We start from the raw sequence: 17,727 nt of genomic DNA, 5'->3' as shown, positions 1-17,727 counted from the left end.
TGGACCCTTAATCATAGGTGTAAGTTTTTGCAGAAAGTATTCAGAGAAAATCTTTTTTGGAAGTCCCCATCTGAATGGAAAGTATCATTCTGAATACATTTAATAGATTTATTAAATTTAAAAGAACGTAGAAGTTGATATAGATTCTTTAGAAACCCGATCTTTACTGAGACAAGGTACTTCCTTCTCCATCAGCTTTCTGCAAATGTTTTTCTGCTTATTCAGTAAGTGAAAAATAGGAAACTCTATCCTTAGGTAGTTGAGTGTCCTACACCCAGCTCTCACTAGGCTGAGAAACGAATCTCTTCGATCCTTCAGATCACAAAAAAACTCAGCAGTTAATATTAATGACCTTTTAAAAGCTTTTACGGCAAGTTTTCACAAATATATAACTAAGACATTTGCTTTGACTCTTTAATAGCTTATGAAAATGTTGTGGTTGAATACATCTCCTGCAGTTTCCTTTGCTTTTCGCCATGGGCTAATTTCTGCCCCATGGGAAGCTGCGGCATGCTAACGGTGGCCAGGGTGGCCTCCGGTGGACACCTCACCGCAAACTCCAGTCCAACAGCGATGGACAAACACCCCTCTGATAAAGCCTTTCACCCAGCCTGGCCCCAAATTTTCTCTCATGGAGGAATCACCAACCGGTGCTCAGACTCCCAAGCACTTCAGTATCCAGGGCACGACTGTGACCAGCACAAGATCCTTTGGAAGATGCTTGAGCAAGCTCAGCCCATGCAGTCGGTGGTGGTGGTCTTGTACGAAATGCCCCATCTTTGCATCTTACTGTGTTCCTGATGGCAGGAATTAATTGCCTCAAGGAGTCCGGAGGAGAGTTACGTGTTGGTTGGAAGAGTCCTGGCAGAAGTACATCCTTCCAGAGCTGCATCAGTTTATGCACAGACAACTCTGCAGCAACACTGTCATGCAGAAATGGGAAGTAAATGCCGCAGAGTTTGTATTAATTATTCAGTAGCTTCTGTGCAATGAAAGACAAAGGCAAAAGTGGCGTAAAAGTAGCGTAAGACCTCGGACGCATTCCCTGCATGGACCGGGAAGGGCAAAGGCTGTGGTCCTCGAGCATCAGTAGCCTCTGCATCATGTCCGGGAGATCCAGCCAGCGCTCTTCGGCGCTTTGCAGGTGTGAATATCTACCACTTCCAGGCAGTCCTGGCAGCGCACAGCACAACACCAGTGGAATTTGCACTCGCATTTTGTCATTCTGCTGACGCGGGAGGTGTCGTAGCCTCTCCCACAGCACATCACTTCACAGCTGTCCATGCCACGGGAGGTTTGGTTACAAACCCGACCAGCTGTCCCGAGGGACCCTGCAAAGGAAACGCAGTAAAGGTCAGGAGGGGGATTTTAAGGAAGGACAGAAAGCATATGAAAATAGGTATAGGAGACATAATTTGCAATGTATTTGATCCTTCAACATCACATCACCCAGGATTCAATATCAAGCCAGCGAAATGCCTCTAATAAGGTAAAATTGCGCTCAAATTCTCCCATTCCTCCTAGAAATCAGGTCTGGAGATGAGAAGGAGTAAAATGGACCTAATACTTCAAGGCTCTGCCTGATTCTGTTGGTATCATCATGCTTTGCTTCATCTCTCCGTAGCACCTTCTACCTCTCCAGCGAGCCGATACCCTCCCCGAGGCAGCCGTGCAGCCCCCTCCTGCCCTCTGCGCCCAGTCCCCCAGGGCTGCGTGAAATGGGGCACCCAGGAGGAGGACCCCCAAGGTGCTCGGGACCCCAAGGGCTTTGCAGGGGAGCTCTGGGTGCGCAGGGGAGGGCTGGGAAAGAGGAGACCACTAAATTTGGTGGCCGCAAGGGACACAGTGGGCAGAGTAACCATGCTGCCAGTGGTTAAAGTCTTTGCAGAAGCGAGCGCAGGAGCACCCCAACCGCTTGGCATCGCTGCTGCGCCCGCCCACGGCCCCCGTGTCCACCAGTTCAGGTGGCGGATGAAGGGTGGCTGCTCTGTGCACCTCTCATCTCTGTGGGGTAAGCACCAAGGGTTGTCCTCCTCTTTCTGGACAGAGATTAAAAGAAACTAAATTATAGCCTGCTGTGGACGGAAGGAGGGGTAGGGAAGCATATCACGCCTTTTCATGTTCTTAAAACTTCTCTGGAGTGGCTGAAATTACTCTGCTCATCTCCACATGGCACAAAATGACTCTTTAAGGCATGCCTTAGCCTGAACTGCTGCTGTACCACATCACAGGAGCTGCTGCTCATCTAACACAAACTTATCTTAGGCTACACTTCAGGATCTATACCGCAGCTGTTGAGAGATTATTACCACCAATCTGAAAACTTCATGAATACTCATTGCTTCACCTAATTTCTTATGTACTGCTATTATAAATCAATTTCAGGTATACCCATGAGATGAACATTGTTCTGACATTTTCCCTAGACCCGATTATAGCTCCATTCTTCTGTTCTTGGCCAAAATGGGATTCCCTAAATATTGACTGTGGTCATTAAATTAACTGGAAACATTTTACAAAGTGTATTCACAGGTGTACATCAAACATTAACAATTCACCTTCTTAAAGAAAAAAAATACATGCAGACGTTAATTCAAATTGGCATGAGCTAGGATAGCAAACCAATCGTAATTGGTTTATTATTAACCAAAACTGAAGCTGCAATTGATATGTAATTATTAAAACTCTAAGCTGCATAAATTCTAATTTTCTCCCCCCCCCCCATGGTGTACTCATGGTTGTATATACCGCCGCTGTATTGAAGCAATTCACGACATACATACAAGAATTCGTTGTTCCTCTGTCCCCTACTGTCCCCAGCACCAGGGAGACTTCGTGTCTTTTTGAGCCTGGGCCCAGCCACTGAGGCAGCGAGTGGTCTCAGGGACTTGAGTAAAGTCACCTTCTCAGACTGCAGTTTTTCATGTGCCCGACACATGATTTAGCCTCTTTCTTCGCTACACTGGGGGAAATTTTGCTCTTTTCGCATCAAAGTCAGGACAGGCTTCGACTGCTGCCCCGGAGGAGTGTTTCAGTCCCTGGAAGGCATCTCAGCCTTCTCTCCCATAGCCTGTATTCCTGTAATTACTTAAATATTTAAATATTCACTGGGTAGAAATATACACCCGCAAAGCTTCAATAGCAAGTCGCTGGTGCCGGTCTGCTGTGGGCAGAGCAGAAGGAGGGTGCTGCGTGGCCACCAGCCCCCCGGGCTCAGCGGGGGCCCACAGCCACCCCGGCTGCTGCCCACGGCGGAGACCCTGGTCCCGGCTCAGGGGTCCTGAGCTCCACAGTGCTGCCGGGTCGGCCAAGCGGAGACCTGCCGAGCCACCCGAGGGGGAAGAGGCAAAGGGAGGAGAAGACACGCTGAACAGAGCCAGAGACGGGCTCCTGCGCCTGCAGCCTCGTAAATCCTGGGTCGCCTCGGGGTCCGAGCCTGCTCACGCTGCTGCCCATGGACCAGCGCTCTGCGTAGCATCCCTGGGGAGGCGGCGGAGCAGCACTTTAAAGTGAGTCGCTGCTAACAGGGGGAGCACCTCATGTTGATGTAAAAACCAGAGACGTTGCATCAGGCATGCCCTGCACCAGGGAACCGGCAGTGATTCCCAGTCTCCTGTCCCCGCAGCCAGTGCTGGCACCTGGATCCCATGCAGGGGGTCCCGGGGGGGAGGAGGAGGAGGAGGAGGAGGAGGAGAAGGAGGAGGAGGAGGAAGAGGAGGAGGAGGAGGAGGAAGAGGAGGAGGAGAAGGAGGAAGAGGAGGAAGAAGAGGAAAAAAGAGGAGGAAGAGGAGGAGGAGGAGGAGGAGAGGTACCACCAGCAATGACCCACACGGGTGCACAGCACCCCTAGCAAGCCCTTGGCCATGCAGCTCTCCCCGCAGGGCCAGCTGTACCAGGGCAACCTGCACGACAGGCAAAGGCCTTTCCCAGATCCTTTATTCAGGAATCACTCCACACTGGGGGAAGAGAGAGTTCCATTGGCCCCCAGTGCCCCCAGTCTAGGCAGGGCTGAGAGGGCAGGAGGATGCAGAGCTACGTGATCTGCCTGTCGTTCCGTAGGAAGCCTGTGGCAGAAAACAAACCAAACCCTCCCCCCCGGCCACCACGGTCTCCTCCATCCATGACACCGTGCAAGCAGCGGGGACATCCGAACACAAGTGCTGGTGCTTGTGTCACCCCACAGCGACATCCATCACATCCCAGACTGTGCAAAATACCACTGAATAACCACTTTTACAGGTGCTTGTCCCGCCCTCTCTGCTCGGACAGAAAAAAGGTACAGAGGCCAAGCTTGCGACTCCTGTGATTAACGTTCTGCATCAGGAATTTGGTGCGAATTCCTGCTGGCCCCCCCGCACAGGCTCTCCCTCACCTCCCTCGCCCTGCGTGCTGCTTTACCCGGCCGACCGGGCCCAGGCCCAAGTCCCGGTGAGCCTGGGCTGCGTAGCGCAGCATGCCTACGACAATAACCTCCAACAACCGTGATCTGGGTTAGATTTCAAAACGCTTAGTGTTTTGCTCTCAGCGTGCGGTTCGTGTGAACCGAGCCAGACCCACGATAGCCTTCGCTGTGCCACCGTCGCGTGCCGGCCGGCCAGGAGTCATTCCTCCAGTGGAGGAAAAGCAAATCCACTCTCCTCCTCAGCACGACTCAGGGCTGTGCCGCCCGCCTGCTGGGGGAGAAGGAAGACCCCACGTCCCCCCACGCCTGGCAGGAGCTGCCCCAGCCGAGGCACAGGTTAGTTTCCAACTCCAAAGTTCTCATTTCCAGATGTTTGGGGAAAGCGCACAGCAGCAAAGGAGAACCTGAGTGGGATATGCCCACTGGTTTGAACAGGAGTTTTGGCACCGACTTCAAAACCAAAATTATTTCAGCCACTAAGAGATAGTCAGAAGCCGGTATCATCTGACACTGCCCGCAATACAACATCAACATTTACTATGCCGCTAAGAGATGAGACTAAATCATTCATAGAATGTGACAAAAGAGAAAACAGGCTCATATAAAGGCTTAGTTTCTGAGCAAAACCAACACTTCTTAAAAGTTCTAACAGCATCTTCAGCTTCTCTCGTGAGAAAGAAGAGGAGCAATAACTGAGAGCGAGCAGCCAGGCAAGTTAACGCGCTCCTTGGCAGGCACTCAGGTACCCAGGTGATGAAGACAGCAGAAGACACTAAACAAAATAAGGCAGAGTTTTCTGATCTTTGCCTGCTACCTGTAATGCACCTCTTCATCGCTTAAGAGGCAGGAGTATGTTCTAACTTGTAGAAAGTTTTCCTGCAACCTCTTTGTTTTTATTTCAAGTGTTGGAATTGCCATGCCGACACACAACATTATACCTGCCAAAACATCCACGGCTTTTAATACTGCCAACTTTACGGCCCGTACATCAAACCCTTTCTTCTTGGTTTGCACAGTTGTTTTCTTAAGCAAACATATGGTAAGTTGAAAAATATTTTTTCCCATTCCTAAAGCACTAAAATGTATTTATTCCTTTATAACATGAGATTTTCCCTTCTATTTCTATTGCTTAAAAATCAGGTGTCAAGCAATAAAGTTCATTATTTGACTTGCACCTAAAAAAAAAAAAAGCAGTGAAATTCCCAACAACAATAAACTAGTTTCCACACAAGTGTTCGGGGAAAGAAAAAGAAAGAAGGAAATATTCACAGAAAAGTAGCTCTGAAGCTACTTTTTAAATCAAGAAAGATTCACGTGTCACCTATGTACAACACCCCAGTAGAGCAGGGCTGGAGAGAACAGGCAGCCTTGTCTGGAGGGGCTGGGATTTCCCAGGCCAGCCACAAAGACACAGCAAGGTGCTAATAAAAACAGCTTCAGTTTAGAGTAAACACGCGTCTCGTCCTAATCTCCACAGCCACTGATAGCTGTCTAATGACAGCTCTCAGCTCCCAGAGGCTCTTGGGGCGATCGCGCTGCTCCCCTGCCGGAGCGTGCTTGGAAGAGAGCTGCCCTGATGGAAGTCATCGCAAGCTTCACCGTCGGCTTGCACGGGGCTGGGACTGCACCCAACATGTTTGCAATGCGTAAATTGGGAGATACGGGCCAAGAAGTCACACAGGGACTGACTGTATGCGGCTAACCTCAGTGAGCAGCTTTTGACATAGATCAAGATTGGTTTCCCTCCACGGGCTACATACCTCAAGTACTAACACATCTTGCCCGACACCAATACTTTGCAGACCATACTTTAGTTTCACATTTTTCTTTCACTCTGGGCTTGGCCTCATTCGTCTCAAAAAATGCAGCAAATGGCTTACGTGGGGCAGCAAGGGAAATAAATTAACACAAAAATCATCCCATGAAGGACCCGAAGCAGATCACCCTGGGCATGTGGTTTGTCACCCAACGCACGGCTCCGTGGGGCTGCCCGTAGCACTGCGCGTGCATGTCCGGAGTGCTTTCCACCGGGACACCAGGTGTGGAGGGTCCTCAGGCACAGCCGCAGCACCCCGTCTGCCTGTTGGGGACACAGAGATGGCCACCACAACCCAGGCACGCAACCCACACCCCGCACACGGGCAGGGGCAGCGACGCTGGCTTTGACGGCGCCCAAACCGCGACCACGTGAGTGTTGGGAGAAACCTACGGATGACTTGAAGCACACGGCACAGGGGTTTGCAGCAGGTCCCGAGGGACTGCGGCAGCAGCCTGAGACCATCTGCACGTAGGTGCAACCTGCCTCTGCTCCACCGCCACCTTCACGCAGCTGAAGCCTGGTTGCTACCACAACAGTTGCAAACTGTCAACACACGCTCGCCAACGCCATCCTGCCGCTCACCCATCGCCTCCACCTTGGGGACCCAACCTCTCCGCTCCATATGCACCACCTCAACACGCGTAGCTGAGCTCAGCTTGCTCTACACACTTTGGTGGGGGTCTCCCTGCAGGAAGAGGCTTCACTCAAACACTGCCTACGTTTTTTGGTCGCTCTGTGCCAACTAATTTTTAATACACCTGTTGTAAAATGGGGTGGTTTTTTGCAGTATGACATCACACGGTTTTAACAGTATCTATGAACAACAGCCTGGAATGAAGACTCAGCCAGCAAGCTGGCGATGCCCGCGCTACGGCTGCTCAAATATTTAATCCTTCCTAACAGAAGCTTATAAGCAGACAAGCAAGAAGGTTTTTTTAGAGCATTTCAGAGGTGAAGTTACGCACTCAGGGTAAGACAGTACACATGACAGAGTGCCACCTGTGTACTCATCACTTTAGTTCCCTTCACAGCTTTTTCATTTCTAACAGGTCTCTCCCTGTGTAGTCCTGGGTAGGCTTGTATTGGTTTTGGGAGCTGGAAATGTATCCTAATATAAGGGAAGACCATGCAAAGTGTGGCAAAATTTTTATGTTCATGCCAAGATTTTCAAAAGCCCTCTGGGATGTCCTATTTTTGTTTCTATCAAATTATGAGTAAAAAATTGTGAGTAAAAATTATTTCAGCACCCATGTGAGCAGAATTAAGTGAATTCTGAACATGTCTAAAAAATCTTCCTTTGGTCCTTTTCTAAAAGTCATGAAATCTAGACAAGAGGTGGTCACATTATTACGTTTTCTTGCTGCTGAGTTGTTATTAGTGATTTCTACATATCACAGGTCTCCCAAAAGCAATGACTCCTCTTTTCCTTCTAGGGAAAAAAAAAATACTAACGCCACATTTTTCATGTAGCGGGGGTGATCCATGTATGCATGTCCCACTGTCTCCCCCAGACAGACTGCCAGACCCAGTGGGGTGTGTTCCAACCCAGGGAGAAGACACAGAGCTACAAGCTCCGATGGCAGAAGACAAGGTATGTGGGTTTTTGGATAGGCTGCTGCTGATACAACTCCTGAGCACCTTTAATTTACTGGTTCACGTGCATTAGCAGACCCGAGCCACACAGGACACTGGCTTGGTTGGTTTACAGTTTGTGAAGCTGTCTCCTGGACAAGTCGTGATGCTTCGTAAGATTTGCTCTGCGAATCCTTCGTTCAGTCCCAATACTAACCAATCACCAGATATGCTTTTTTTTTTTTTTTTCCTGAAGCACTAAATTGCTTGAATTCCCCAGAGAATGAAAGGCAGAACTGTATTCAAGGACGTACTAATGCACTGTGCTATTAGATTTAGCTGACGCTGAGATGCTCCCCAGCTATTTCCAAACTCAGACTTCCATAATCTCATTCCATTTCCAGTCATTTAACAGAGCTGACACTCTGGAGCGCTCAACAGGGCAAACCAAAGGTAATAAAGAAAAATTGCTTCTCAGCTGCTGAAATTACCTCTCTCAAAGCCAGATCAGTTTTTGTTCGTCTGATTCTTTCTTTGGTCCACGCAAGCAGCAGGGCATTCCACAGCCTGTTAAAGGTTTACTGCAGCTTGCCAAAAATGTGCTCTTCCAAACAGCCACATTCTCTGAATTCTGGGCAGCAAAGGAACACCGCCTCATCCGCAGCCTTATCTTGAGCTGAGCCAAAGCACATGTCAGACTCTGCCATCTCTGCACAGGCTTGACAGCATCAGGCAAGCACGCGTAATACACCACGGTGAAAAATGCCCACTCTTCTCCACGATAACAAGACTGACAGATGAGATTAGTCTTAGTACAAAGAGATTATTAAACAGCTTTTTGACAAAGTGGATCGAGTACGGGCTCTCCTTTTTGGGGGAAAGAAATCACGGGTTTTACAATGAACAAGGCAACTTCAAGAAATAAAGTTTTGAATAAATCCTAGTCTGCAAAGTTAGTCTCTGCACAATGCTACAATATGCCCATTTAGTCACTTGGATTAAAATATTAGACTTTACAGTATTGGTCACTATGCAAGGAACAACATGTGCTTGTGCAGGTAATAAGCATCACCTGCAAAATCCATAAGTAACATTTAAAATTACCTTGACTACTCAACTAACCAGAAACACTGTACAATGTAAGCATACTGGATGAAGTTCTGGGTTCACCGAAGTCAATAGTACATGACCAAGATTTCACATATTGTTCTTATTTAAGTACAGTTGTTTTGCAATGCTTATTCCAAGTAAACTTGGATTGTAAATATGCAGCAGTGCCAAAAAGGGTTGAGCTGCATCGCTATCCAGATACTTATGGATATGTCATACCGGGTGCAATGTGGTACGTTATACAACCTATTAATTAGTTCCACAACATCTTTCATACATTACTCAGTCTGGCTCTCTTTTCCACATTTCTGGTTTTCTAGTTGCTAGTTTTTAATTGCCACATCAGGAAATACTATACACGGGTCAAGAACCGTTATAGCAGGATTCCTGGTGCTTGGCAATGCCTTGAATCCTGTAACACTGTTAAGTTTGTCTCTATTGGAATCTCTGAAAGCAGAAAAATCCAGTGCTAATAGCAGCCCTGAAACTTTACCTCTTCCCACTGGGACTGGCACAACTCTTCAGAAAATGTGATGGTTATCACGGATGGGGCCAACCCTGACTCGTAAAGAGGAATACACAGCTGTGTCGCGCGATGCAGTGTGCCGTGCCCCACCAACCCCGATTCCTTCATCCACCTGCATGCCCTCCAGCTGCCTTGCACCACGTTACCGACAGCATGCTCATGGTTTAGACCAAGCTGCTGTACCTCCTGCATCACCGACGGGGAGAGGTGCGTCTACAACTCGGGGGGCCATAGTCCATGGTGAGCTGCGGGGAATGGGCAGATAAAGGAGGACGCTGGTCTCTCGGGAGTCCGCACCAGTAGCGTAACAATATGGAAGAGAAGCAACGCGACAGGAGGTAGTATCATGGGGACATCACGGGACTTGGGGCTGCTGTAGTTGCACCTGGCAGCTCTGGAGTGAGCCATGGGATACGAGCGTGTATGTGGCTGTGTATGGTATGGACCTGCCTCCAGAGCATAACTCAAACTTGCCCTAAAAGCAGCTTTTGCCTTGCAGTGTCTCCAGGGATCCATAGCATCTGGAAGAATCTGCTGAATTATATTAGAAAAACTGGCCGTCATACATCTAGGGACGTCGAGGAGCTATTGTTCTTGTACAGAGCTGTCCTTCCCAAACATCTTCCTGCCTGCTTCCTGCTAGTTGCATGCATGGATTTTTATATATATATATATACACACACACACACTCAGTAATAATGATAACTTTTGAGCTTCAAAGTACAAATGTCTGAAATAAAACCATTCACGTGTAACGACAGAGGCTTACCTACATCCCTGTCCCTGATACAGTAGTCTGGAGAGCTTTCAAAGTATACCAGGTCATTCTTAGTTGGCTTCTTAAATCTCTTATTAGCCACAGTGAAACCCGTGCCATCTTGATTCATGACCACCTGAATCGCTCCATTGTACTTCTTCCACAGATAATCTCCTGTTTTCCTAAAGTCTGCCATGGCCAGCCAACAGGTCCTTAGAGTGCATGATCCACTCACACCGTGACATTTGCACTCCTGTTTCAAAAACCGCTTCACGGCCTGTTTAGAAACGCAGTAAAATATACACAGGTAAAACAAACTGTAATTTACGCTTCCCAGCCCTTTTGCGTTCACCGGTAATGCCAGGCGTGCGATGGGTCTGCAAATCACGGTCTGTAGTGACACCCACTGGTAGCATCAGGTCATCCCCACATGGTTGGGCTGCTCTGGTTGCTCGACTCAACCGTGCAGACAATCCTCCGGCTGGTGGGCTTACCTTCCCTGCTCCTGCCAGTCATCCCCAGGGTCGAGATGGTGCAGAAGGCCAGGGCACGGACTGGACGGGAGGAAACCAGTTGGGAAATGGGCAGAATCACTCAGCCCCTTGGCAGGCGAAGGCACCCCCTTTCCCCATCGTTCCAGCTCGAGCATTGCCGTGCTGACCCTCTCTAGCTCGCCTTCGTGAAGTCGCCGTTTGCCCGGAATAGCGTTTCAAATATTGCCCGGAAATTCATAGGCATTTCATATTTAAATAATTTTACAGAGACTGTGCAAAGCGTCGTACCTGGGCTAGGCATCAGATCTATGAAAAATTTTAAAATACGGTATTTTTAAAATGCTTATAAACCTTTTAACAAACATTTTAGAATAAGATCTTCATTAGCTTGCACTGGAGAGATCACCTTCATCATTAATTTAATGTCTGGATAGCATTAAAGCCATTTCAGCTTCATCTCAGACATTTAAGCTATCCATATGACGTTGGAGAACAACAGATGGGTTCATATACAATAAATAATTCATTCCTAATTCTGAAGATATGGGTATTTGATCTATAAATATTATGCCTTAAGGGTTCATGAAATATGAAGATTTTAGAGTTTGTACAAGAGGAACAGCATCATGGGAGGAAGGTAGGGGAGAGGAAAGTCCCATGATTAGAAGTGAGACTGATGCACAGTGGGGCAGCATTTTTCAGCCAAGCACTTAGTAATAAAGCAAGAATATGTTATAAAACCAAAGTACTTTTAATTTTCTTTCCAACTTGTAAATGATATGACTACTTCAAAGAAGTCACTGACATTCCCACAGCCCCACTTCATTGCCAATGGTACTATGACAAAACTGGGATTTAAGCAGATGCCGGGTTTTAATTATCTGAGTGAAAATCAGTTTAACCACTCATACGTTTAAAACAACTTGCTGGAATAGTGGAAGAAGTACCTAGGAATGCAGGAATTTTTTTTGTCAGTGGTGTTGCTATACTGATACACAGCATATTATTTTGTATGATCCATATGGGAATATCGTAAATATTTATTCTATGTGTTTTCGAATTAGTAAAATCTGAATAGTCTAGTTTTAAAAGAAACCTATCCACACCCCTTTGGGGGGGGTGAGAAAAAGCTGAGGGCACAGCTGGTCTTACCCAGATCCGAATGCCAGGCTTGTGGATGGGCTGAGGTGGTGAGATCCCTACAAAGTTAAACCTACACTATTGCACAGTGGATGCAAAGCAGCATCCCTTTCTATAAAGCAGGTCCTAGAATATGAAAATATGCTGATCATTTTTAATTGAATATATTTCTTCAAGCCTCTTGATCTTTTCCTAAAAAACCTACCTGCTTACCGATACTGTCTTATTATTTGGCATATGTATTTTTTTAAACTTACTAAGACACTGATCTGTTACAGAAGGTACTTCCCAGCATGGAGCTAATTCACCCCTATAAAGTCTTTGCTTGTGTTGTGGACTGCAGTCTCTTTTGCACAGTAACATAAATACAGCCATAGTGCTGCATATGCATATCACTGATCTGAATAGCCTCATCTGTCTATATTACATATTAATTACACCTGCTGGTAATAAACAGGTAGAGGAAAGATGTTGAAGGCGAAAAATTTATCAGAAAAATCATCTACTTGCAGTACAATTCATTAAAGTTGGATCTTTTCTTCTAATAAGGGCTAGTTAGTATAGAACAATTTTACAGTTTATAAAGGGAACATTTTAATACAAAAAGATCAGAGTATGAACAGTTTGCTTCCTACTGAATACATGTAAAGGAAAACCAAAGACAAGAAGAGTCTACGAATCATTTTAGAAGTGCTTGGTCCAGCACGATAAAAAATTTTGCTGTGTTATTTCAGGTGTCATGGACGCAGAAAGTTTTGAATAAATTTTGAATAATGAAATGGCATATTCCAGTTTCATGCACTATTCTTACTACTTATAGCTACCACTACAAAATGTCAGTGCCTGTGTTCCTCAGCCCTTGCACTGGCAGTGGGCAATATGTCCAGCAACTACTCCTTCTACTCACCTACAATAAAAAAGTAAAGACTTTTTTTGTTGAAATTCAGGAATGGTATTTTCACACAATGTTTAGAAAAGGGGTCTGTTTAGAGCAGGTTGTACCCCAGGGCCAATGCCTTTTGGAGGGACATGTATTTTGGATTTATTTTCTTAAAAAGTGAAGTAATTTTATTTTCTATCTGCTCGTTTTGTGTTTAGGTTTACCATATACACACAGGAATAGACAGGATGGTTTTTTTCTCCAATGCTATTTTGAGTTTACTCTTTAATAGTCAAGCCTGTTCTTCGGTGTGGTCTTCAGCCTCCCCTAGGCATTTCTATTCTCTATTAACCAAAAGTAAAACTCCTCCATATATAAGGCTCAGAACTAAACCTCCATCCAAACCGATCCTGCAACGTCTTGGACTCCTGCTTAACTTCCCACACAAGGAACCGCTGAACTGGCTCAGACGGGAGCACTGTTAAGCAGTTGCACCCAGTCTGTTTGGAGATCTCTGCCACACCGACCCTCCAAGGGAGACAGAAAGAGCATCTCAGTCTCCCGCTCGTCCCATACTTCCTCCAAACTGCTGAGACCAGTCAGCAAGGGCCAACCATTCCCTGCCCCAGGCCCGTGAGAGCTCGCTGAGAGCATCTCCAGGCCTCGGGGGGATGGACACCCACCTTCCTTCCAGCTCTGTTGTTGTGAAGGTTCATCAGTGCCCTTGCATCTTTTCCTTTCCGTTCTTTGGCATCCACAAAGGCTCTGGCAAATTTAATGCCGTAGTCGATGTTATCGCTGCAGCCACCCCAGTCAAAATGGCCTTTGCTGTCCTTGGCAGAGCCTTTCTTCTTGGGATCGCAGGAGCAGGATTTCAGCTCTCCTTGGCTACATGCCCTGGTGATGGCAAAAACAACTCCGGCGGAGGAGATGGCATGTACGAAAGCAGATTCCCGACTACCTGAAACAAAAAAAGGCGCTCTAAAAATTGTTGGGGTAGGTAGTTTGAGTGGCTATCCTAACTCGAGCCAGTTAGCCTGGACTTTTTTGCTGAGCAAAAGATAAAACTGGGCTGAAATCACACAAATACACATTCCCTGGAGCCAGAATTAGTCATGGCTTAAACTTGGACCCCTCCCTGGTAAAAGCTCATCAATATAGTGTTAGAGTTGGAAACATTAAATGTTTGCTTCTGATATTGATTAATATACTTTCATGGATCAGTTGTTTTGTACAGATACGTGACTAGGACAGCTGGTATTTCTATCATGTTTCATCGATTTAGAAAAATATATGAAGTGCTATCTCAGAGATAGGTTTAAGAAATTATTAAATAGGGACACTGGAACAGCATGTAGGTTGCAAAATACTGCAAATAACTTTAGAAACTAGCTTTTCCTCTTCGAAGCACTTGGAATAAACTTTCCTGCTTAAAAGGCGGTAGGGAGAAATCTTGGGTGTTATTTTCTGAAAACAAATTAAATTTAGGTTTTCTGCCTAGAACCAAGCCCGGTAACCATGATTCACACAAACAAGTTCCATTAAATCAATGGCACTGCTTGTGTCATGCTTGAGGCAGGATTTGGCTGGGCAGCTGTGACTCCTCCACGCCAGCTGCGCGGGCAGTTTTCCCTTCTCTTAACGAAGACACTATATTATACCAAAGATTATCTGCATTTCTAGACTATGTCTACTCTTAGGCTATCGCGTACATATATCAACGTAGTAATTGCTTAAGTTTATTTTAAGATGTAGTAATTTACAATACAGAGCTACCTTATATTGGCACAGGTCTATTTATGGGAATGGGATATTGTCATACTTTAAAAGTTTGTTAGCACTGAAAGAGTGAGAAGTAGGCTTGTGCAGTATCTAAGACCACTAGCAGAGAGAGAGACCTGTTTGGAGGATTTGTAAGCCTTAAGCAACGCTAGCGCAGTAAAGTAGGACCCCAAAGAAGGAACGTTATCTGTGATTTTATTGTAAGGGCAGCATTATGCCATATAACTTATTATTTAGTATTTCTATTCCAGTAGCATCTAGATGTTTCAAATAGGAATGGGCCCTGGACTTCCATGTGCTGTGCAAACCTTCGGCAAATGGCAACTAAAAGCTTGCAAAAGGACTGGGCAAACCCTGCCTTCCCTACACTGCCTTCAAAATCAGGCAGGAGATATCACGGCTTGTTAGAAATCATGCTCTTTTGAAGACTTATTTCTGAGAAAACATATTCAGAAACATCAAAACTTTTTATAGAGTTAATTAAAAAGAAGCGCTTGATGTCGTTGGAAGATAAATATTTCATTTGAGTTTATTAAACTAATCAAAAACATTTCATTTCAAATTAGAGCAGTATCAAGCTACATTTCCCATCGCAATCACTGCCTGATCAGGCTCAGCATAGAGCTCAGAAGCCCGACGCCTTAATTCTCTCCCATGAGCCAGCAGCAAAAACTTCACTTTTGGAAAAACTGCATTTTTACTTTTTTTATGAAATAGCCTCATCAGAATTAGGCCATGTTCTGCCAGACTTGTTTTCCTGAATGTCAGACAAACCTCATCGAAAACTTCAGCTGATGGGTGACGTTACTGGTTACTCACAAAGAATTCCTGAGGGAACGTGAAGCCGCTTACAGGAACCGAGCGCTTACCAGCCGCGGAGCCTGGCACTGAACGATGCTCTGTGGATGAAATCCCACTGCTCAGGTCAGCGGGCCCAGTGTCTCCTGTCCTCCTCCCCATTCCCAGCCGCTGGCTGGGGCAATGGCCCAGGGGTACTTTCCTCCTCCTCCTCTCCTTGCAGGTGCCCGGCTGATCACAGCCTGGGGCGGCTGTCTCGGACGGTACCCGGGACATCCCAGGGACACGAGTGCCCAGGCAGGGTCAGCCCCACTGGTTGCATGCCCAGGTGTGGCGTTGGGTGAAAAGAGCCGCGGTTCAGGAGAATCTCAGCACGTTTATCACTTGGATAAGGGCATCCTGGCAGGGTAACAGATGTCAGCCATTTCTTTGAGCCGAAAGGACCGTATAAGCTGCCTGAAGACTCACTAGATGCCTTAGTCCAACATTTAGACGGCAACAACACCCTGCTTAACCATCCTCCGCCGAGGGTGGGAAGCTCATTGCGGTCCTCAGCTGCTCAGGGTCTGCACAAGCCTGGCTCCCCCCTATCAGATGTGTCCCCGCTTCTCGCTCCCCCAGAGCCTGACCTGAGGGACCGGCTTGTCGCACCCCCCCGCAGGGGGCTGAGGGCCTGGAGGGCAGCACAGCATCCCCCACAAAACGCTCCAGCGGGAACCGGCTTGCCGAAGGGGTCGTCGTCTGCCTTCCAAACGTGCTGGGATGCTGTTCGGACGCGGGGGGCCCCTTTCAGCCCCCCCAAAGCACCGGTGTCCCTAGACAGGGCGGGCTGTGCTGGAAAGCCCTCTGCCCAACCGCTGCGTTCTGGCCCCTCGGTTTCTCTGTAGCCCGTAACTTGTGGTTTTGGGGTCCACTACGCACCAAAAAGCTGAGAAGCTGGGAACCGCAGGGCCCGGCCCTAATGCGCCGGAGTCCCCTTTCAAAACCTGGTCCCTGTCTTTCTGCTCCGATACAGGTTTCGAAGCAGAGCGGCACTTCTCCTCACCGTACGTGCTGCCCTGCCGACTGCGAGACCCCGGGATATCTTTGCATTTCCCCTTCCCTCCCTCCCAAAATGGGAAGCGAAGCTTCCCCGCTGCTAGGACCAAGGGTAACGGGAGGAGGGCCGTGTCACCGACGGGCACCCCATCCCTAAAACCCCCTTTCACCCTTACGGGGACGCCCAAAACCCCCTTGTCACCCTCAGCCCCGGGTGGAAGGCGCCCACACAACCCCCCCCCCCCACGCCACGCGGGACTCACTGCGCAGCAGGACGCGGCCGAGCAGACGCTGCCCCCGCTCCAGGGCGTTGCAGTCCCAGCGGTGCCGGCGGAACTGGTGCTGGCACTCGGCCGTCCAGGCGGCCACGCCGCGGCCGATGGAGAGCATCGCCTCGGGGTAGCGCCGGCAGAGCTGCCGCTGCCGGCTCACCAGCCCCGGCACGTTGTCGCACATCACCCGCGACGAGCCCACGGCCCCCATGTACCTGCGGGAGGGAAGGGGCAAGGGCAGAGGCGGGGAGGCTGCGGTTGCCCCCCGGGGGGGAACGGGGGGGGCCTCAGCTCACATCCCCCCCCCGCCCCTGGCGGATCCAGAGCTGCAGCTGCCTCTGCCCTTTTTTTTTTTTTTTTGATGGAAATCCTTCAAAATCGGTCTCCGGCGCTGTGTTTTTTAACAACGTGAAGCGTTTAGGAGAACCCCAAACCCCGCTATTACAGCTCCTTGCAGGACTTTAAAAAACCCAAACCAAAAACAACCAACCTTGACAAAAATTAAATTACATCATCATCTGTGTCCAGATGGTCTCTATTAGTCCTGAAATGTTTCGAAAGGTACCTTTTATAAAACCCAAACTACTATAGGTGTCTTTTGAAGGGATCAAACAGAAGAAGGTGTCCTTTCCTTGTATTTTCATTACTTTATACGATCAGAAAGTCGTTAAAGCCGTGACTTCCAGAGGAATATATATTTAAGTGGCAGCTAAAAGACGGCACGACAGAAAGCCATCGCCATAAATAACGTTTATACGGCTACGGACACAGATAGCATTTTCACCGAAATATGCTCAGCCTGATAAATCAGGCTTCGATCCCGCGTCAGCCCGTGTCAAGGTTAAAATGTGTTCCCCAGGTTTGTAAGAAGCGGTTTAACTCCTCTTCCCCGCCAAGACTTCTCGGCCAGGGCTCGGTTGGGGTCCCCCGTTCGAGGGGCAGGTTTGTGTTTCCATCCTAACCCGTTACCCGGCCCCGTTTTGCAGCGAGCTCCCCCGGACGCCCCGCCTTGAGCTCAAATATCATTCGAAGCCGGGTCCTGCGCTGCCCGCAGGGGCTTCCAACCCTTCGCACTTGCAGTTTGCAGTTCAGCGAGGAAGAAACTTTGAAGGAGGGAGGGGTTGGGGTGGGCGAGGA

At 47.9% G+C, this 17,727-nt stretch overlaps 1 protein-coding gene across 1 annotated transcript; it reads right to left on the bottom strand.

Moving 5' to 3' along the window:
• Positions 1-1,035: 1,035 nt before the first annotated feature.
• Positions 1,036-16,801, bottom strand: WNT2 (wingless-type MMTV integration site family member 2). Its single transcript, XM_010573989.1, has 4 exons — positions 16,582-16,801; positions 13,384-13,661; positions 10,199-10,463; positions 1,036-1,331 (listed from the first exon to the last, which is right to left on the bottom strand). The coding sequence occupies exons 1-4, from the start codon at positions 16,799-16,801 to the stop codon at positions 1,102-1,104; spliced, it is 993 nt and encodes a 330-aa protein (XP_010572291.1). The 3' UTR covers positions 1,036-1,101.
• Positions 16,802-17,727: the final 926 nt, after the last annotated feature.

The sequence above is a fragment of the Haliaeetus leucocephalus genome, unplaced genomic scaffold (genome assembly GCF_000737465.1).
Source record: "Haliaeetus leucocephalus isolate CR32 unplaced genomic scaffold, Haliaeetus_leucocephalus-4.0 Scaffold406, whole genome shotgun sequence".
Classification (NCBI taxonomy): Eukaryota; Metazoa; Chordata; class Aves; order Accipitriformes; family Accipitridae; genus Haliaeetus; species Haliaeetus leucocephalus.
This window is presented reverse-complemented; position numbering and strand designations above follow the sequence as displayed.

Bases quoted from the DNA above. Each gene is read 5' to 3' on its own strand.
- WNT2 (XM_010573989.1), bottom strand. From the start codon at position 16,801: ATGGGGGCCGTGGGCTCGTCGCGGGTGATGTGCGACAACGTGCCGGGG. The intron at 13,662-16,581 runs GTGAGTCCCGCG...TTTTTGTTTCAG, and splicing joins CGGCCGCGTCCTGCTGCGCA to GTAGTCGGGAATCTGCTTTC. The intron at 10,464-13,383 runs GTGGGTGTCCAT...GTTTCTAAACAG, and splicing joins ACAACAGAGCTGGAAGGAAG to GCCGTGAAGCGGTTTTTGAA.